A 23,421-nucleotide genomic window follows, 5' to 3' on the forward strand; every position below is an offset into this window, starting at 1 on the left:
CACTGTAAATCTTAATAACCATTGTAGCTCTTCTTGTTTCATTTATGAAAGCAAGAAGTAGTGATGTCTAATTCACAAATGAATCATTCTTGTGAATCAAATCCTTTTTTTTTATAAATCCATTGGTCCAATTCACAAAATACATGAATGATTCATTCATAAATAGGCTGATTTGGTTCTCAACTTCAACTGTGAATCATTGATCAAATCATTGCTAAACCTGACTGGAGACCAAGATTATTAACGAACAACTTACATTTAAGTTTATCATATGACTTAAGAAGCCTTAGAATAGATGAAATGGATGACTTGTATTATACTTTTATGTTGTTGAGTATACATTCACTTCTATTATATTGATAAGAAAGGTAAGGATGTTCTTCAAAAATGTACCCTTCATGTTTTTTCAGAAAAAGAATGCTATACGGATTTGGGACAAAATGGGGGCGAGTTAATAATGACAGAACTTTTATTTTTGGGTGAAGTGTCTTTTTAAGGTCCAAACACACTGTTGACCCCCCTTGCAACTTCATCTTCAATTTAGACTAAGTGCTGAAGAGAAAACGGCTACTCCGAGTCTAATGGATCCTGGTCCGCTGTGTCTTCGAGAAGCGTATGCTATTAAAGCATAATCAAAGCAGGCAGTATCATTTCATAGCAAGAGCACTGCATGTTATTTAAAACACATGTAAATGTCATTCAAATTTCCTCATCAGCTTGGGAACATACTCCAGGTATCCTACGCAGAGGCCAGTTACCTCAGAGTACATAACCATATTGTTATTTTCATGACAGACCGCGAGGTGTAGGATTGCGTCTCACAAAAGGAGACGAACGGTGCTGGCAGAAGCTTGAGAAGAGAAAGGGAGGGCCGGGCTGTATAAACGGAGGAAGGGGGAGTGATGGGATGGGTTTCTATACCTTACCTCATAGAGCAGGCAGCCTAGCGACCAGATGTCAGATTTGAAGTTATATCCGTTTTCGTGTATTCGCTCGGGAGACATGTAATATGGGGTGCCCACTGGAACAGAAAAAAAGACAGATAGAGACAGACAGAGAGAGAGAGAGAGAGAGAGAGAGAGAGAGAGAGAGAGAGAGAGAGAGAGAGAGTTAGGCTGTCTGGTTTGCTATGCGAGGAGTTCATCCATGGATGCTTCATTGACAAAGGTTTAAGACTGAGGAGTTTTAGATGACTAAAGAGAGGTTACTAACAACAAACTCAGTGATGCATGTGTACAGTGTGGAGGAAAACACATTTGAACAGTTTGTACACTACAGGCGGGTCAATTTTGAAAGAAATTAACACTTTTATTTGGCAATGAGACATTTATAATGTTACGAAATAAAAATAAAAGCTGTTCTTTTGAACATTCAATTATTTGTCAAATAATCGTGAATAAAATTAAGCAACACAACTGTTTGTTTGACATTGATAATAGTAAGAAACGTTTCTTGAGCAGTAAATCAGCACTTACAGTTCTAAATGGCAATGAAATAAAACAGCATTCAATGTATGATGTTACATTAACATAAACAAAACCTGTATAATTTGGGAACAGTAGAAGTTTGATGTTCATATTAGAAGTAGAGCAACTTTTACAGATGGAGCCTGGTGCTGTAAATGTTCATGAACGTATGTAGGTGGTTTAGAGATCTGGGGGGACTGCAAAGTGTGTTTTGGGGAATGAAAATCTCAGCTTACATTCGAGCAGATTTAAAATGTTTCATTCACCTCTCATTATAAAAGAACCTCAATGATTTACAACAGAAGCCATTCAACACGGCCAAATGAAACTTTAATCAATTCACTCGTGTTTTTTTCTTTCTCCACTCTTGTACGTTGGATTGTCTTTGAAATTCGATAAACCCCAAACAGCCACTGTACCAAAACTGTCTTCGATGGTTTTACCAGTTCTGCACAGGAAAATCGAGGTCCTATCTGATGATTTCACACTGTAGCACAGGGCTCATGCATGACGGCTAACCACCAACACATACTGGTTTGGTCTTGCCATTTGAATATTGGTCTTGGTCATTTGTGTATTTTTTTTTATATTACCAATAGAGTGAGAAGGGGGTGGAACTATCTGTTTGCTCAACCAATGGCAGACAGTGGAAATGTTTGGGAAACCTGCCAGAGGTAAACACAAATTACGTGCCATGATGTCGAACATGTTGGAAGCCATTGCGAATTGCACCGTGACAGACGTGAGACTGAGCAGAGCGTCAGGTCGCTTAGTCTGTGGCCCTGCAAAGAATTGTGGGTAATTGGCAGTGACTAATAGCCATCAGGCAGAAGAGCGGGACCCAAGAGGCCAGTCAAACTCCCTGCGCTGTACTCCCTGAAGCCGTGACAAGCTCTTTACTGCTCAGTGACTGTGGCCAACCAGCCATCCACCGTGAAAGATTGATGATAGAAAGGGGGGGATGGGTAAATAAGAAAAAAAAGAATAGAGTAAAAAAAAAAAACATTCTGACAAATGCTCGCAGTTTACGAAAGTTTAGCCTTGGCACAAACAGCTCAGATGTGACAAAGCGCTAAGAAGTCTCAGGTGGCGAGAACAAGAGCCAAAGCAAAACGTCTTGACACTGAACAACGTCAGAATGTTTGGGCGGGTAGCAGGGCTGAAGTTGAAACACTTGCTGAGAAAAACACAAGTGAAAACGTGGCCCTTCCCTCCTACTGTCTCGCCCCATGATGCAATCAGTGTCAAATAGACCTACGTTAAAAGCATTTTCTTTTATAAAAGTAGAGGAAAGTCAAACAGATGGTGAGAGTTGGCCTATGAGAAATTCCAAATGGCATCGGTGGGATCTGATTGGTCAATATTATTGATTTCAATTGTCATAAATTTGCGATTATACCTAGGGATGATTTATGTATTTAAAGGATTAACCAAGTAAATGTTACCAAGATGATATCGAGCTAATCGAAGTGTAAAAATAGGCAAAATGAGCATGTACAATTAAAGAAGAAAAATCCAACAAACCTCTAATATTGTTCGATAACCAATATGGTAGAAATATATGCTGTTGTGTATTCCTAAATATATCTGTGAAGCTGAAGGGAATTTAGAAAACTAGAATTGCAAAAAAAGAAAGATTACAAATGTTTTGAAAACTCATCTGCCACTGGTCAAACAAACAGATAGGTCCGCCCCCAAACGCATGCTATTGGTCGAGCCAGTGTTGCTATACTGGGTTGCTTGGGATTCTAAAAAAAACAGACCAATATTTTGAAAAAAATCAACTTGTGTTGACACTTTTTGCGAGAATGAACTTACGATTGGTCTATTTGAAAAGTTTCCCCTATTAAACTACTTTAAAAAATGTTGGAGATATAACCTTGAAACACAACATAGAAACTGACCTCTTCATCACATGCGTAACTAGCAAAAAAAAATTAAATGGTCATCAAATTTGTGCTGTTTCAAAGGAGTGCATCGACATCCATCATTAGAGACTTGAAAAGGATCTTCTTTCGTGCTAATAGTTTTATAATAGCCAAGAGCTACAGAGCAACTACTCCGACAACACGTCAAATTATGAGTGCATTACTTAGCCATGCAAATAAATCGTAAGTCGCGTTGGGATTCATTCCCATTATTATGAATTATGACATTACAATGCATTCTTTGAGAAATGGGCCAAGATCCTTTTTTGTACGGCAAAACAGAGAGAGAAGAGATTACCACAGACTCTCAACGGTACGCTAATTACACAGGAATCCACAAACATGCTTAATTACGTGTAAACGGTGCGAAGTGAGGGATTAACAGAAAAATCCGCTCGGTCCCGTTAACTCCTCAGACCTCTGAGTCAGAACAGATCACCCCATCACCTCAAAACCCTTGGATAAGACGCTAGCATGTAATTAACATGCTCTCTGCGCTAACTGCAGAATACGAGGGTTCAGGATTAGCTTCCTTTTCCTTATTTTAATTATCCATTATATTCTTATTTCTCTCCCCGACTTTCTTTTGTTCCGATTTCCTCTTTAAAAGCCTCCCTTTCAGCTCATTACCCTGCTTAATTTAAAGGCTAGGAAGCCTCTGGCAGGAAAAGTAAAGATGAGCTATCTTCCTTTCTTTCAGTCTTTCGCTTTGTTTGTATCTGTGGGCTGCAGAGCCACTCGGAGACGGAGTTAAAAGGCTAGGGATCGGCTTCTTAAGAGAAGAATTGACAGCCGTGGAACGGCACTTCCCGGACCTCCATCCAACGTGCATCCCAGAGTTCTACCGTGGTGGTTTGTCTCATTACAGGCTGAACTGTCAACCCCCAAACCGTACCGAAGAAACCCTGCACCCTCCACCCTAAACCGCCCCCATGCAGGGAGAGAAGCGAAAGAGGGGGAGAGGTGGAGCGATATTGCGAGGAGCGAGAGAGAACGGGAAGCTTTGGTCTGCTCGCCCCTGAGGGACACACAGATCGAAGGTCTCTTTGCCCATGGGTGAATTTAACCTGCCATGTAGACACTCATGAATTTCATACCCTGCTACGGTTCAACCTTCAGCCTTCGTATGGAGAGCCGGAGCCTACGGGACAGGTGACAGAACCGCAGGAGTCTATCTATTTCTCGCGCACACACACACTATCTACCTGGGTGTCTTTATGCTCGTTTGTACATTCATACTGTCAATACTAAAACATCCCGAGAGAAGAATTTCAGGCGCTCGGATAAATAAATAAGTAGGTAGGGAAGTGGCTAGGTAGATAACTCTACAAAAGACAAGTGCAACTGCGGTGGTACGATACACCAATGTATTAACGGTTATAAATCATGTCGGGGTCCTAAAAAAGCCTTGTTAGGGATCCCTAACATGGCAGTCTGTAAATGATATGGTGTGGCACCGGCCCCAGGAGCAGGTGCGAATGGATGATGTGGTCGGTTCCCAGGTGACGCAGGCGCCATTAAGACATGATTAAGGACAGCCCTGATTAAGCCCTCGCCGAGATTGTAGCTCATTCTGAGATGAGGAAGAGAAGAATCCTGTAGAGGGCGCTGTGAGTTCAGGTTTTCAGATGCATGCGTTTCCTGACTCACAGTGTTGTTTTCAGTAAAGGTGAATTCTGAAAGTATGCAATGCAAGACATGCTGCGAACTTGAGGTTTTTTCCTCATACATCACGTTGACATAAAACATCATTTTATACTCCTACACAGATGCATAGTTTACCTATACATAATGCATTTATATGCCATTTATATTCTGTTTCATATCGTAGTTTGTGAATACAAGACAATAGTTAAATCTATTCTGGTGTGCTAATTGTGTTGTTTACTGTAACCTGTCAGGAATAGCCTAATAATTGTAAATGCAGAAATAGAAGTCCAATAAGCTTAATTAGATAAAAATGATGATAATATTAATACTAAGTACATTTGTACATTTTATAAATAAAATATGAGTTTGACATGACCGACCAAAACTTACTAGCATAATGCTAAAGCGTCTCTGTGATATTTGGATCCCTAGATATGGTTTGGGTTCTTTATTATTTTTTTAGATTTGGCCTAAAATTAAAATTTAAATAACTAAAACCAATTGTTTAAGTGTTACAAATGAATTTAAGCATTACAGCATTATAAATGTACGGTATGAAAAAATATAAATTTATTTTGAGATATTTTTTAAAGATTATATTTAACAGTAGGGGTGTAACGATATTCAAACCGAACCGAAAAAACGCGATACACCAACCCACGGTACGTCGTGGCGTACCGAACACACCCCGCCCCCTTCTGCCCAGCCCATAGTTGAGGTTGACCTCACTTATGTCACAAAACTAATTTTTCTTCCTTGACATTTGATTAAATAGTCATTAGGGGTGTAACGGTACACATATTCGTCCCGCAAGTGTCTTATGTGTCTCGTTATAGCCTAACCACCACCTTTAACCACCAATAATCTCAATAAGCACCGCGTTTTGTTACCTTTTATATAAGAAACAAAGTGTAATTTTTCAAATTATGCCCATTTTATCACGAAATTCAAACAATAAATGCCGTTTTGACGCTCTTCAGCGTGGTGGTGTGACATCACTGTATAGGCACCTCAGTTTAATCCGCAGAGTGAACGCGATCATCTCTTCCTAATAAACATGAATGAACATATGTTGAAAGATACAGTACAGACAACTTACTGAAACGTATTATATCTCGTGTAATCGCTCAGTGTTTCAACGGTGGAAAAACAGCTTGTAAACAATATCTCACTTAGCATTACATTTACCTCAGGCAAGTCATTCAGTATCCACAGCTTGTTTTGGTCTCTTTTGCTAAATATATGTACTATATTAGCCTGTATTAATTATATTTTACTTAACCTGTTAGTGATGTCTTGATTATTTAATGTATGTTTAAAATATCTGTCATGAAAATGACAGCCAGTGTGTAAATTATTAGATTTCAACAACGAATTGGAGTAAAAACATAATTAAATTTAGAAGTTAATGCAGAAACTGCCTTATGTGCAGTCTACATGTCTGCATACAATTCATTATTTGAGTGTTGATTATTATAAAAAATGAAAATAAATAGCAACTGAATTTAGGCTAATAGTTTGGGCCCTGTTGTTAACTTTTAATATTATAGTAATGTGCAAGTAAGGGCTCCCTAAATATTTTACTGCATACAAGAAACTTTCAATTAGAACTGAATTCATTTTAAGAGTTTGTTCAGTAAACCACTGTTTAATATAAAAAAAAAGCAATTTTATGTTAAGTTTTCTCTGCCCTGCTGTACTGAACCGAACCGTCAAAACCGAGGTACGTACCCAACCATTTGTTTTGTGTACCGTTACACCCCTATTTAACAGTGTCATTAAAATCAATCAATAAATAATTGACTCTCAATGTCTCCTAAAGCCCAGTGAATCAAAGTGGATTAGACGAGAAAAATTATTTAAGATATTTTATACTAAAATGTAGCAAAAACTCTGACCTTGAGGGTGAAAAAAAAACTTTTTTAGCAATACCACTGTCTATAAAGCAGAAGACAAGCTGTTAACAAATTTGTTTACTCTTGAAATGAGATTTTAAACAACAGGTCATCTCAAATATACGGCGTGTTAAAACTGCACCTCCTCGGGCAACTTCAACCAAAAGTTGCTGTGTCACCATAGGGTGCCCTAGCCTAGCATCGTTAGGGATTGAAGATCCTGTACTCATCCAGACATCATATGTGTGGAGCGCGGACGTGGGGTCAAGGCAACAGGAAAGGCCAAGCTGCTCAATGAAATGGATACAGCCACTGGCACGCTTTGCTCTCAACTGGCCCCAGGGGCCGTCGGAAAGGCACTTTTTTATAAGACACATGGTTCTGCTAACAGCCAGCCCTAATGAAACGCATCCGGGCCCTACTGAGTAATTAAAAGTCCTTTCCGATGCATTCAATCCTCATTTTTACATTTTCCACAAAGGACATAAGGAAACAGACAAGGTGGTTGTAGGGAGGAGCACTTACCTAGAGAATGAGCTGCGGTTGTTTTGGAACTGAAGAAGCGTCCCAAGCCCAGATCGCCCAGTTTCACCACCCCAGTGGCTGTGATGAAGACATTAGCGGGTTTAATGTCTGTGGAGGGAGTAAATGTGAGTTTTAGTGACTGACCATCATTAAAATACATGGCCTTTTTAAAAATGTCGGCACTTTTTTTGAAGGGGTGGGCAGATATAAATATGGTCAAATGAAGGTTAATTGAGCTGGCAGCACTGTACTCTGACTGGAAGAAACAATTATTATGTTAATTGTGATTGTTAATTCAATACAATTAAAATTAAAGAAACAATTTTATGTTTAGTATGCTCCCCCCTGCTGTGCTGTACCGAACCGTGAAGTCGAAACCGAGGTACATACCGAACCGTCAGTTTTGTGTACCATTACACCCCTATTTAGCTCCAATGACAAGACTCAATTATGTTTTCCTGCTGGTCCAGTCGTGTGAGTAGCTCTGATCTTATGTGACCTGCCACATTTTTAATGGCCTCAAATGGGGGATTTTTTTTCTGAAAATTTTTCATATTTTCAAGAAAAATGTATATTTGTACTGTTATTTTTATATTATATAAATATAATATATAATAATATAACAATGACCCTGGGTCCATTGACCAATAATATATAAATATTATACATTATATAATTACTTGTATTTTTTTATATTTTTATAAAATACATGACCTAATTACTAATATATATATTTCTCTTTTTCTCTTCCATTTTTTGTTCAATTCCACTTCTTATTTTTCTCCAGAATTTGCAACAAGTGCTACAAATTTAAAGTAAATCAATAAATAAAATTGGATTACATTCTAACGGTTTCAATAATCTCACAGCTAGATAACATCATCTCTTCAAATCAGCAAATCAATGTGCAGCGACAAAGTAGAACATTACAGATAAGCAAACATTTAGGTTTTCAAGGCATAAAAATGGATGATCGATAATAATAAAACTTTCAGTGGCAACACAGCACTTTTTCCACTAAGTCCTAAACTACAAGTATGAAAACTTTGTGAATGACAAGCATTGAACAAATCAGCAGGAACCTGTTGATCCTGTTAATGCTAAACAGAATCACACCAGTCGGACAGAAGAAACATTTCATTCAGATCCACAAAGCAAACAAAAACGGCCTACATAAATGTTAGGAAACATTTAAGAAAGGTTAACGGAAAGGTTACCATTAGCAAGGTATTACGCATCACCTTGGCTCAAATGACTTTCAAAGAGACCAGCCGGGACATGACGGTGCAGGAAGCATGTGCTCGTGTTTGATGTCAGACACCTCTGGACATGAACTTTTCCAACAGTAACATATACATATAGGCCAGGTGCTTAAGAAGAACAAGATCTGAACTGACTGCCAGCGCTGTGAAAAATCCCACCACAGGAGTTTACAATCAACAAGGGAAAGGATCTGAATGTAAACCCACGGCCTACTGTAACCTTTATCGAAAACATACACTCACACGAGTCTCGTATGTTACAATACTTCGACAAGTGTTGCATAAATACATGGGAACTGGGGAAGACAGTCTCAGGTCGCTATGGACAGTTGCGTCATCTTGCTTGTTTTCAAATGGCAAAAGGATGATGCAATGCGCTCGGCAGTGTGTCTGGTCAAGCTTGTGAATAGCAAAGACCTTAGAGTCTCGTCTCAGAGCTGATGAGAAGCAGATGAGAACTTTTTTCTTCATAATATGCAATAAAACACAAGGATGATGTAGTGTGGTGTCAATGATGTCCCAATTAGTGATACATCATTATGTTCGACTAGTCATCCGACAGCTGAACATTTGATTAGTAGTTTATGTATTTTCTGTAGTTTTCTGTAGTTTTAACAGTGTCACTCTGTCTAGCTGTGTCTAACAACACAAGGATGCATCTTATGGAAATTCAACCTTAAGAAATCTGTACAATAGGGGTCAGATGAACCTAAAATAAATCTAATTAAAGAGAGTTCCTTAAAGTAACAATGAAACCGGTCACTCACAAGATCATCCAGCCACCTACTCAATTCCCGATGGACAAAATTAAGTCCCGTCCTACATTTTTTCTTGTTTGAAAAGCTATTTCACTCGGATATACGTCATAATAGGGAAGGCAAGAGTATCGCAACATCCGTTTTATGCAGACTTTAATTTGATAAGTCAACTAGTTATTCACACAACCCAACGACTAGTCAAAATAATTTTGCTCCTCCACAAGAGCATTAACATATTTACATATCAAAATCTATCAAGTTTTTCACAACTTTATCAAATCAGTCCTTCCTGATTAACATCAGTGTGAGTTTGTGGCAGTCAGCCAATTATAACGCATTCATTTACATAGATAGTTCTTAAAGGTACAGAAGCAGTTATTTTAACTCTAAAGGTGGGGTCACATTTACCGCTGTTCATCAAATTTTTGTGGGCAAAAAAAAAAAAAAATCATAAAGTAATTTTAATAGGAATCCATGCAATCAAGAATTTTGAAAAAGATTTTCCTATGCATATTTCGCAGTGGGTTTAAGTTGGTTAGTCAAATTTGTGTGCTTCATACGTAGCTACACCATTGATCGAAAAATCAACCTTTTTGGTGGGTGATATTTCATTAACGTCTTTAAAATTATGACACAAAAAAAGTACAGAATGCAATAAAATGTCACAGAAATGTAGAATATGTGCCCTTAAAAAGTCTGTTTCTTTGTGTTCATGTCACTGGATTTGTGTGTACCTCTGTGCATGACGCGGCGGGAGTGCATGTGCTCCAGTGCACTACACAGCTGAACAAAGTACTTCCATACTGTCTTCTCGGGAATCAGCCGTCTTTGTTTCTTGAAATGCTGCAGGCAATAAACAAATAAATAAATAAATAAATATGTTGGCGGCACAGACTTTTCATAGACACATGCAATCTTCGTTAACCCAGAACATCAACATTTTACTCAAACAGCTCAACTGACAGTTTTTAAGGATATTAAGAGGTCTTAAGATGAAAATGTTCCAAAAGCTCAGCATGGACTCCTGGTAGGTTTAAAGCAGTGACCATGGATGTGAAGGGCTCTGGGTTTGCCTATAATCTGATGCAGGCTCTAGATTGAAACCCCTCAATAAACTTTCCTTCCCTTTTCATTTGAAGTAACGGCAATGGAAAACATCTGAAGTTTGTGAGTACAGCAGGAGGCTCATGGGGAAACAAACATTTGGGGAGACTTTCAAGATGCACACATGCTTAGGATGATTACGGCATACAAGCACTGAAAAACATCTCAATGAGTCTGACAGAGGGCAATTAGATAAAGTCAGCATAATCTTTACATTATGGAGGCACAATATATTTTGAACATTTGTTTGCTGATATTTCAGATTCTATCGGTCGATACTGAATATTAATAAGTCAATATTGTACGTTTAACAAAGGATGCTCAAGACGAGTTTGCTGTAGTCCAGCACTACCTTAAAGAGACAGTGATAGTTTACGGTATATGCCTTTAAGAGGACTATTTCTTGTAGTATCACTATTTTCCCTTTAAGAGCATGTCACTTTATTCATTTTACTTCGAAATAAATGGTAAACATGTTATTTATCCATCTATCATCCATCTTTTGTCAAGCTTCAACTTTCTGCACAGTTCAAACGCTTGGGGTCGGTAAGATTTTTAATGGTTTTGAAAGGGGTCTTTTACGCTCACCAAGGCTGCATTTATTTGATCAAAAATACAGTAAAAACAGTAATATTGTGAAATATATACTATTACAATTTGTAATTGTTTTTAAATGTCATTTATTTCTGTGATGACAAAGCTGTATTTTCAGCATCATCACTCCAGTCTTCAGTGTCACATGATCCTTCAGAAATCATTCTAATATGATGCTTTGATGGTTAAAAAACATGTATTATTATTATTATTATCAATGTTGAAAACAGTTGAGCTGCTTAATATTAAAAAAAACAGTGACACATTTTTTCAGGATTCTTTGATGAATAGAAAGGTCAAAAGAACAGCATTTATTTTATATAAAAATGTTTTGTAACATGTCTACAGTTTTTGTAACAAAGCCTTCACATTTTGTAACCATGTCGTTACTGTCACAGATACATCACCGCATACGGTCATCATACGTTTTTCAATTATATTTAAAAAAACAAAAACATTTTATTCTAGCTTCATGCATTCTATTTTTATCAAGACTTGAATGTTGGATAAGTTTCATAAAAAAGCAACATTTTAAACAAAAAGCTGAGAAAACCGTTTTTTTGTCGATTTAGTAGATAGATTTAGTAGATCGAGTCCATCAACACCCCCAAAGTTTGGAGAGTCCTATACCTCTTCATGGGTTCTTCGGTATTCGGTAATGTTATTCGGTAATGTAAGGCAGTTTTGATTTATGTTCCGTTTAATGTTTGATGATCACATTAGCTTACATGTGCATAAGCAATGCTTTTATCACTTGTTTCTGCATCTTCTTTGCCTGTACTCTTTTAGTAGATGCGTAATAGCGCCCCCTACCGTATAAAAGTGAAAACATGGATCGCTAGAAAATTGTCTCAATGGCGTAGTCAAATTCACTAAAGCCATATTAAACTATTCGTTTTAGTTTCAGCACTGATAATTTGACTTGATTTTCAATCTAGTTTTATATTTTTAGAACAACTCTAATGAATTTGTGAAGCGAAGCAACCGATTCATTTAAAAGTACGAACTCAAACAAACTATTTGCTCATAGATCGGATGCAATATCCAATGCAAGGGTTTTAAAATGTTGTAAATCCCTGATGATTTTAAATGAATGCTTAAAAAGTAACAAAATAAGATTTTACAAAAGAATCAATCTAGGGCTGCACAATTAATCGAATTTCTAATCGCAATTACTATTACGGATGCCATGATTACGTAATGGTTCAAAGCCGCGATTACAAAACAAAATTCCACTTACATTATTCTGTGTGCTTAAGAGGTGTGTTTAGAGCATGTTACGTTGTGAGAGGCGAATCACGAATACTTCAGAGAAACCAGCACTTAAGTGTATGCTGATTGGTCGAACATACGCAAAACACCAGCACCCGCCATTTTTAAAAAGCCGCGTAAACACACAGATTAGAGTCTATATATTTACTCCACAAACTAACTCTTCGAACATGCAAAACAGTGATAGATGGAGCTCTCAACAGTTACAACATCCAACATCACTTTGAAGGGACCAAGTGAAACATTATTATGGTATTTCTGCTCAGCTAGCGACATTGGGCATCAACCACATGGCAAAGGCTGATATTTTCTCATACCTGTCTACTTTGTATAACAGCTCTATCTAATAACGTATTAGAAAAGACTGTTAAACAGATAATCAACCAATGAAGATGGAGAATCGGAGCGCTGTGGACTTGGGCCATATCCAAATCAATGGTATAAAGCTATTCAAAACATCATTCAATGCAAATAGTGATAATCGTAATTAATAAATCGCAATTACAATTTCAAGGGAATAATCGACAATAATGATTTTTGCCATAATCATGCGAAGGCGTCTAAATCAATCCGACTCCAACTCTGTACTTTTTGAAACCACACTGAATATTTAATCTCTTAAACAGATTTCGAGGGTGTTTGGAATTGGTTTGACCAATTCCACCTCAAAGAGCAACGTTTGTTTTAATAAAAAAAGTTTAAGCCTCGTCGTCAATTCTGAATAGTACTTAATAAAACCAATAGATATTTATCCTCCTAAAACGGTGTGATACAGCATCAAATGATATGTCTTTAGAATTCTGAAAAGATTCAAAGCTTTTAGTACGGTGTCATCCAGTGCGGTCGGTTTAGTCTGGATGAGGTCTGCGAGTGCATGACCTTGCTTCAAAGCAGAAACCAATATGACTTTATGCTATTAATTAAGACAGAATGAAGCTTGCTTAGGCAAAATGGCTCGGTAATTATGACCTTTTCACATGCAGTCTCAATAATTGAGACACCGGCAATGAAGTAAACCTGCTTGTCAAGGCAGTTAAAAGGGGTCGGGAATTGATTAACGAAACAAAACAGAGGTTATTTCAGCGCGACATATTACTTCATTGTGCGAATGCTCACTCCGCCTATTTTGAGCCTCGTCCGCACTTGTACCGCTTCACAGAAATGATCAGAACGGCGGTGAGCGAGCGGGCTCGAGCCCCAGAAAACCTTGGCCCACATCCAAACAAAGCCGGTGGATCTATTCTTCCCTTGCCTTTCTATTTGCATATCAGAGGGCTGTTTGATGTCAATGAGGGAGAGCGGCAGCCCCCTCTGTGCCTTTAAAAAGCAAACACGGCACATGCAATATTCTGTAAGTGCATGCAAATGAAGGGGCCATTTGATTTCATTTGAATTCCGAGATGGACAGAGCATTGAGGAGGGGGCTGAGATGGGAAAAAAAAAAATCAAAAAGAATAAAAAACAAGTAAAATTTATGCATTCGGACCCTCTGTTTTACATATGGCTCAATGTTCGGTCGTACAATGCTGGGGGGATTAGCCCTGCTATACACCTTTGGAGTGACATTGTTTAATAAAAAAATAAAACTAATTAAAGCGCTGCTGAGCAGAAGGGCTGAGAAATCCAGCGGCGCAGTGGAGCAGACCGAAGTAGCTGACGGTCAGGATATTTGCACAAGCGTGCGTTATGATGCATATGTCGAAGGCGTCTTCATACTAATCCGTCCTGTTCCTCATTTACAGACGCAATCCTTCTGCAAACGCTTTGTTTGCGCCGGGAATGATTTATGCGGGTGGAGATTTGGCAGCGAAGGGTTTTACATGCAGACCATTAAATGTGGAGCATCAGGTTGTAGATGTGAGTTGCAGGGGTTGTCAGGAGGAAACGGGAAGGCTGAGCGTATCGAACGTGCGGAAGCTACATGATTCTAATAAACAATACGATTCTTGTAACAGAGCCAAAGGGATCCCAAAAACGTGGTCGTAGTGCAGATCATTTTACCTCCTTTCAGCCGTCTAGCAGCCGGGGTGGTGGGAATACTCTGAGGGGGGGGGAAAAAAGAAACTGCTGACAAATCGGCATGTGTCCTTACCTTTATCATTTGTGAGAGGTCCCCAGCGTCTGCGAGTTCCAGTACTATATTTAGCTCGTTCTCTTCAATGAATGACGCGTGGTATTTAATTACATTGGGGTGGTTCAATTGCTGTGGAGAGAAGGGACAGAGGAAAAAGACAGTGTGTCAGTGACTGTTTAAATATTAACAAGACTCTGTGGGTCAGGAAAGCCTGCAAACATGAAGGCGGCAGAAACCACAGCAGATGCTTGTATGAAGGTAAACGTGACATTATTGTCTAGTGTTTTAGGCACACTGGTGTCTTCAAAACCAAACGACTTGAATGGAACACAAATAACAACAGTGGCACAACCATAAATATTAAAAAATTATATCAGTCCAATAATGTGTGCATGTATATTTATGAACAAATATTTGTGCGAGTGAGATGTGTACATAAAATGTATGCACTTTAATATAATTATACATACACAACATTATTAAGAGAGTGTGTGTGTGTGTGTGTGTGTGTATATATGTGTGTATGTGTGTATGTATGTATGTATGTATGTATGTATGTATGTATGTATGTATGTATATATATATATATATATATATATATATATATATATATATATATATAAAATACAATTATTTAGGTAATATTAGATTAAATATTAAAATGATTAAAAGATTCAAATCTACATACGTACATATTATTATTATTAATTGTATTATTAATATGCATAAACTTTGCAACTAGACATGTTCATCGTTTTAAGTTTGTCTGTAGTCTTCTGGGAGGTCCAAAGTAAAAAAGCCCACCCTCAAGTCTCTACATATGGCTCAGGTCCCTCCCTTAATGCGAGTCTAAGGGATTTTTCCAGCATTTTATCATCAACCAGGTGAAAATGTATATATATCAGACATAATAGCACACCTCAAGCCACATGCTTTAAGCTATCATTCACTTCCAAAGTTTAATACTAAAGGCGATTGGTTTGTTCACATCCTTTAAGTATGAGCTATAGTAAAACCGACGCTTGCCTTAGCAAACAAGGCAAATAAACAGAAGAAAACAAACGTATTGAATCCTATGGCTGATGTTAATATTAGAGGCCAGACAGCAGCAGTGCGTGGCAGAACGGCATGATCCCCCAGCCCAAGCCTTCAGCTTTTCCTTGTTTCCTGTTGGTTGGTCAATGAGTAGAAGAGCTGCGATCGGTTCGTAGCGCTGAAGATGACTGGGGGTGGAAAATAAAAGGAAACAAGTGTATCAATGAGAAGCGAGACAGGCAAAGGCCCTCGCGAACGGGAGGGTGTCGAGGCCCCCGCAACGCGCTGTGACACAGCAGAGGGGGTTATTAAAGAAATGTTCATGCCCCGCGCTGATATAGGGGAGGACGTGTGCGCCTCTGTCGCCATCCTGTGACTTTCGTTAGATGTATTTTTGGATCACACAGCTGCAGCGAGTGCAGCCGGCGGTGTCATCCCCATTCTTGCTTCCCCTTAGCTGGCACATCCAATGTGGCGGACATGAAACGCAGCACGATGTTGACTTTAATCAGGTTAAACGCTGTAATTTCACTCTCGTTTACCATTGGGAACAATATTAAGCCAACCCTCTGTTTACGACGAGGCAGATTACAGTGACAATTATATTATGCCGACTCACACTTGTGGGTTCTGCGAGCGGTTTCGCAATCCCAGTGATTCCTCATGAGTCAGAATGTTAATATAATTAAGGGTTTGTGCTTCAAACTGATTACCGTATTGATCCATTACAGGAAACCAAGAGAGGGTGGTTCAGAATGGGAAACGGTACAAGTATGTCAGAATCGTTTGCGATTTCTGTCGAAAAAAAAAAAATGTAGAAAGCCAAACAATTTCCGCATAACAGCGTCATTTTGTTTACAATGTGAAACGGGAGGGTCTAAAAAGTGACAGAAAAACAAATAGACAGATACAACTGGGAGGGGCTGCTCACGCCGGTCTCCCTCATTATTTTGATTTGCGACTCTTTCGTATTTTCCCCCAGCTTTGTCCACTGAGGTAGAAGGCATGAGTCTGTGTTCCACGCAAACGGCTTATTAGCGGCTTGAGGTGAGCTGGTTATAACGACTGAATTCATTAGCAGTGGAGTAGAAATGATTGTGTAAAGGAGACAAAAAAAAGGGGCGAATGAGAGACAGGAAGAGGAGGAGGAACATGATAGGAAGACCAGGAACGAGGCCAGTGTTTTGCGGCAGCCTCTGACCCCAGCGCATTCGGTTGGCAAAGTGTTGTTAAGGAGCGTAACGGTGACCTCCGTCACCTTCGCCGGCTACATGACCTCTTCACCCGCCACCTCCCGTGGGAATGGAGGCGTCTCAGGGGGCCTGAACTTGCTGAACTGAGTGCCAACTTGCTTCTTTCTACCCTGTTCTTTCATATTGATTTTATCGCTGGAGGTTGCCAGGTCACTGTACTTTCAGTTGCCACCAAAAATCATTCAAAAATCAATGATATTCGGGTAAAGACAAACCCTTTATGCTCATTTGAGGCACAAAACTTTGTAGTTGGACTCCCACATCACAGTCAACACAATTCGTCAACTCTCGTAGAGAAGTAATGACTTCGGGTCACTTTGTGCGAACGGCCCTTTTGTCTGATTATTACTGTATATACAAAAGAGCAAGAATATAAAAAAGCAGCAGGGCGAAAAAGGAAGCTATTATGCTGTCTCAAGGAAGATGCGTACAGACGGAGACGGAACGAGAACTGGCAATGGACGGCAATCGGAGCTGAAGCAATTAACATGACAACACAGAGAATTGTGTGTGTGTGTGTGTGTGTGTTAAGGGAAGGCTTATCCGACAACTGCTACAAAAACACAACAGAGAAGAGAGGAGCCAGACACCTCAGATCAGCTAGACATCAGCTCTTATTGGTGTTGTCATTAACTTTCGTTAGTGCTTATGCTACCGTGAGCTGTAGCCTGTTTAAGGTGGTTTGATGAACGACAAACGATAGAGATTAAGAAACATCAAAAGATTCATGGGAGAATGTGCTAAATTTCCTTAATGTTGCAGTGTTACCTTCATCCTCAATGTAACTAGTGATTGATAAATAAATTTTTCTTTTTTTCTTTAAACAGTTTGGTAATTAAAATATAATATAATGTAAAATAATTTAAATTAAATACCATGTAATTTGATCATATCCATGGCTTTGTGGCCAATCAAAATGTTAGCAGGGCATGTAAAAATCTTCAATAAATAAATAAAATAGATTGCTAGCCAGAAAAAAAAAAAGAAAGAAATGCCCGCAGAACAAGATAAAACCTGTATTTTGTGGCACTGCAAAGAAAAAGTGTCAATCTTGGCCTGGAGGAACGACACAAAGAGGACCGTGTTTTGCACTTGCCTAAACAGAAAGAGAGAGGAGAACAAGGAAGAGGGAGAGACGGATAGAAAGAGCTGAAGGTCTAATCCAGATCAATTGTTTTCTGTCTCTGAATCTCTCTCTCTCACCGTGTTTCTCTGGTATCGGGTCTCGGCAGAGGCACCTTTAGAGATCCTAATAGCGGCACATGGTGTCGGTCTCTCTTTTCTCTGGTTTCTTACCTTCAGGAGATCTATTTCTTTGATGCAATCTTGCCGAGCTTTGGCATCCATCAAGTCGAATATCTATCAAAAGATCAAACGGGAGAGAGAAAGAGGAAGGAGAAAGAGTGTTATGGCATAAAGATGGAAAAAGAAAAAAAAACAAGTAAAAATAAAATGCTACTAGTACAGGGTGGTAGGGCAAGGAGGAGGGGGTACGTCACACTGAAACCCAGGACCCCCAAACCTCTGGCCCACCACATCTACACCCCTCCTGCCTCAAGCATACCCGTTTTCATATATTCACCTGTGTTTATGGTCTGGAGAACTGTCAAGCAGATGGGAGTTCATTTTTAGTTCATCCAATTTCTATTACATGTTTCTTTAAAATACTTGATTTTGATTGGTCAGTTACAGCAAATATTTTTGTATAATAAACGCTATAGAGTTTATTTGTGATTGTTTCATGGCTGTCATATCACTTCACATTTTCTTTATTCTTGAAACTCAAATTAAAAGATAAATCAATATGGATTAACTTTTAATTCATTAGTATTAATGAATGTTTTGATCTTTTAAGCGAATGTATTCATTAGTATTAATTACTATATTTGTCGATGTATGTATTTACCCATATTCATTTATTTATCTTTTAATTTTTCCTTATTTTCTTTAATCTATTTATCTTTTATTTATTGATTTGAATTAACTAATTTATTTATTAGTATTAATTCATATATATTTTATTCGCATTTAATTCTCGTCATTTATATTTATTTAATTACCTACAAATGTATTTATCTTTAAATATTTTTATTAAATAATTTATTAGCATTAACTTATTTGTTTATTTACTTTTAATTCATATATTAAATATTTTGTTTATTATGTAAAATACAAAAAAAAATTAAAACACCATCCTAATAACACAATTTATTTTGCGATAATAATAAATCAGCTGACTGTACATTATCGCTTATAATTTCTGTTCACACAGAAAGCATTTTTCTATTCCAATGCTCTACTTTTCCATTGTTTTTCTATGTAAAGTGTGACCGTTGAGCTCGCGTCTTTTGCAGCATCTCGCACGCCGCTCATCAATGTCAGTTCCAAAACAGCGGACCAATCAGAAGACCCCGGAGGCAGGGCAAGCGTTTGTTTACAGTAGCAAGTTGGCATGGCAACTGTTTTATTTCTGTTATTTCCGTTATAGCATCACGTCTCAAAAAGAAATCTTGATACCCTCACGGTCCTCGCTTTTTTTTTTTTAAACCATTCCTGAGCGTTTTTAGACGCAAAGATGCGTTCTGTGTGAACGGCCCTTAACTTATTCTAAAACAGCACAATCTTGTTTTACAAAATCAAAAGCTGATAATCCTGACAGCATGTTAGATGTATCTGTTAGAACACTGTTTTGATCATGTCTGTCCTGATTATGATAAAGCACACAGTGTAAACAGCAAACAGAAATGTTAACATTGCAAGGCCAAAAGTCTAAAATCAAACCAAAACTTTCTAGCCTAAAGAGTGTAAAACTAGCCCTGAAGCAAATATTACATTCTTCATTCGTGCAATCAGGGTTGCACAATATTTGCATCAGGAAACATCATGTATATTCATTATCCTAATCACAAAAGGTGGAAATGTTGCCCATAGTGGACTTCCACCCTGACAAGCTCTGAACCACATGCAAAAATCATAGTGAAGTTCATTGAAGTTTGCATTGCAATATGTAAGTAATATTACATTTCTGCAGCTCTAAATGTGTTTTAAAGAAAGCTTGAATTTTTAAGTCAATATTTATCTACTATAAGAATATAACAAGTGGCAGTATTGCATGGATGAACTGCATTATGGGATATATTCACCGAGTTAAGAGTGTTACTACCTGTCATTTTATAATGGCATATACAAAAATACCAATTCTTTCTCAGCTCATCATTAGTGTTAATAAAGTCAGTGGTAGTGAGGGAGACGACCACTGTGGCGGAGGAGCTGTGTGTGTGTGTGTGTGTGTTGGGAAAGCAGAGGCGATGGTATCCGGGCACCGCTCTTTTTAATCTAGAGCTTGCCAATTATTTCTTCCAGCACGTCTGCTTTGCACATCCACAGGAAACTGTGTTTTGAGCTGGCTGTGTCTGTGAATATGTTTATGGCAAGAAAAGAAACACATTCAATCATGATTATCAGCACAAGAGCCAATCAGATGCCGGCTTCTGTTCAAATGAAATTTGAGCAAATGCACTGAAGTCCGGTTTTATGCAAGGGGTGTTTTGGTGCTTTCCAATCGTTCAACCCAATACTGTTTTATCTCATTTGTTTTTGTTGTGCAAAATTTACGACTTGATGTAAAAAAAAAAAATTCGCTAAGCCAACGGCTTTGGATTAAAGTTGTTTAATTTGGAATTACGCATTGTAAAAAAAGTACATTTAAAGTATTTGTATTTCCCTTCAGATGAACAAATCTTGTTCATCAAGATACATGGACTACAATCAACTCTGGAAGGTTTAGATTCACGCTTCATCATTTACTATGACTGGACAGCATACTTATTGTTTTAATAGATATATTTGCAATGATTTTATTGCATACACTTAACCCTCTGGTGCTGTTCGGTCATTTTTGACCTAAATATTTTTGGGTTTTTGGGATGGTATGAAACTTGGTAAAGGTTTTTGAACTTGCTGTGTGAAAAAAAAAAAAAAAAAAAAAAATGGACGATTCATAACGGTTAAATGATCCTAAAAAAAGTCACACTTGTACTGTTGGCGGTCAAAAATGACAGCATTATAAATGAATGGGAGACAAATTTCATCTAGTGGAAACGTTTGGTACTGCGCCCTAACAAGTTCTTAGTGAAAGCTAATTTGGAACACAGATTGTTTAGATTTATGGGTTTGATTGTCTCAGTTTTAGAGTAAAACGTGTTTTGGAAAATATATATTTCCTATAAAAGTTAAAAATGGTATTCAAGTTCGTTTTTTAAAAACTTCACTTCATCAATGAACTGCCAATTATAGTTTTTAAAAAGAGACCAAACTTAAGTTTACGCTCCAAAGCATTCGAGATTTGTGACCGCTAAAGTAGGACATTTTATTTTCAAGTCTATGCTCAAAAAGAGAATAAATGGATTATAACTACTACATAAATATAATTTAGTACCATAAAATCTAAAAATACAAAAAATTTAAAAACATTATTGAACTAAAATCTAGTACATTCATTTCATTGAAAAAAATTAATAAAATACATAGATCAGTCATTTTTGACCGACATGTGAACAGTACCGGAGCGTTAAACAAGTGTTGCAACAGAAAATTGACAATATAGCTATTTGCAAGACTTATTCACACTTAACATTATCCATTTGTAATATTAACAATGTTATGTGTATGTAATTAACAAAATTGGTACAAGTCAATATAATGTAAATATTTAACCCCAATATTCATATTTAACTATGTAAACTTAAATTTTTCACAATGTTAAATGTCTTAAGGGACATGTTAAGGTTATTTCAAGCCATTTCAGAGCAAATATATTTAGCTAAAATGCCAGGCCTAAAATTTACCAACTTAAAACTTACACTAAAAACCTAATTGCAAACATTAAGGGATGTAGAATATGGTCATGCAGAATAAAGCATTAATATGTGCTTTTTGAGTACTATTAAACAGCCAATATCCTAGTAATAATATGCATGTTAATAAGCAACTAGAATCGTGAGAATTGGACTCTTTTTTTTGAGGGCATAAAGACATTACATGACAAAAGGAAGTTCTTACCTGCACTTTTTTCAAAGCTACTGGAGTATGGTCTAGTATGTACGTAGCTCGATAAACCTCGCTGAACTGTCCCCTCCCGATCTTCTTTATAATGGCAAAATTGGCTAAATTGTTATAGCCCAAATCCTGTTGGATTTTCTGGAAATGAAGAACAAGATAATAAGTACATTTCAAGAAAGAGAAACGAACATCAAATGAACATCAGACAGCTTTTGTTTTGCGCTTTTCCAATCGTCTTGACAAAACAAACATGTCCCCACAGATCGGCCATTGCTAGCCAAACCCCGTGATTGTTTTTGTTTATATGCCAAGAGATGTAAGAAAACTCTCGAGGGCATCGGGGATAGGTGTCATTAGGGCGATATGTCAGGGCAAGAGAGTGTGGGAACGAATCAACATTAACCATCCACGTTGAATCCAAAACGCCGTATGAATCTTTGCCGTATACTGTCTGGACAAATCAGGCGAGTGGTGACATCCCTACTTCTGAAGTGACTTATGCTGGACCAGTTAGTGACAAACTGCCCCGAGTGTTCTTCCCAAGAATTCGTGCGGCGCCTTGACACTTGTGCTCTAAAATTAAAAATCTAAACAAAACCCAGAATTAGCCCCTCGGAGATGGCGTGAGCAAATAAATAAATAAATGAATTAACACCCTGACCTTTAGAGGCTTTTGGAGTGTAAACTTTAATCCCGCAAACGTTCTGGCTACTGGAGGTGACAGATAGTGGAACGCAATGTCATGTCATGGCGAACTACCCAAAGTTGGCCATAAGATGGCCTTGAAGGCAAATTATATTGTGAAGATGGCAACGGTAGGGGAAGGATGACACAATTGTAGTCTTGTCAACAAATGAAATCTCTTTTTTTTATAGTCTTGGCATGCATTTTCATAATATGGTTCCAAGTTAAGCTTAAGCTTCACACAACTCTCTGAAATGTTCATCCATTAAGATATTCAGTCATGGCAACAAATGACAGCTCAGTGTGAACGGCATCAGTGTCTTTCTTACAATACAAGAATACTTGGACGATCTGTCAAATCCATCAACATTATTGTGTAAAACTGTCTGATATATATAACAGGTTGAACTGAAATAAATGAGTTGGAGGAAGCACTGCAACTTGACTAGATGCCGGAGGGGTGGATGTAGATCAAGGGGCGACCAATTTAAGAATTTCATTGTTTTTTAACTTGACAGCTTTAAGGGGGAAAAAAAAAGGTGTGAGCCAAAGAATTGCCCCATCCAATTAACACACCGAGGTAGCTTGTTTTTCCATGTGACAACACGCTCTCAGCCCCTTTGTCCAGGGACACATCTGGTGCAGCACAAGAAGCGCTCTCTTTTCTGCCACCACAGCGAAGAGAGAAAGCTGGATCTGACTAAATGTAACAATATCAAGCTAATATAAAAATACACCAGGTTCCTTGGCAACATTTAGTAATTTTGTGTCAAATCCAGAGAGGTTAATAAAAAAAAAAAAAATGATTTAAACAATAGCAAGTTGGAAAGTTCATGTTTTTCTAGGTGGGGGGTGGGGGG

General features: G+C 37.9%; 1 protein-coding gene across 2 annotated transcripts in view; it reads right to left on the reverse strand.

Moving 5' to 3' along the window:
* The window catches only part of nek7 (NIMA-related kinase 7), a 63,848-nt gene that overhangs the window by 17,909 nt on the left and 22,518 nt on the right, over nt 1-23,421 (reverse strand). For both annotated transcript variants that reach the window (XR_014628119.1, XM_084415922.1), the window contains exons 3-8: nt 21,878-22,015; nt 18,113-18,175; nt 14,547-14,657; nt 10,219-10,327; nt 7,465-7,572; nt 927-1,021 (exon numbers count right to left, since the gene is read on the reverse strand). Coding sequence is in view for 1 of the 2 variants with exons in the window: in XM_084415922.1 (XP_084272048.1) it covers nt 927-1,021; nt 7,465-7,572; nt 10,219-10,327; nt 14,547-14,657; nt 18,113-18,175; nt 21,878-22,015 (624 nt within the window). In the remaining variant the exon portion in view is untranslated. The remainder of the gene's footprint in view (nt 1-926; nt 1,022-7,464; nt 7,573-10,218; nt 10,328-14,546; nt 14,658-18,112; nt 18,176-21,877; nt 22,016-23,421) is intronic.

Source organism: Rutilus rutilus (genome assembly GCF_951802725.1).
Source record: "Rutilus rutilus genome assembly, chromosome: 8".
Lineage (NCBI taxonomy): Eukaryota > Metazoa > Chordata > Actinopteri > Cypriniformes > Leuciscidae > Rutilus > Rutilus rutilus.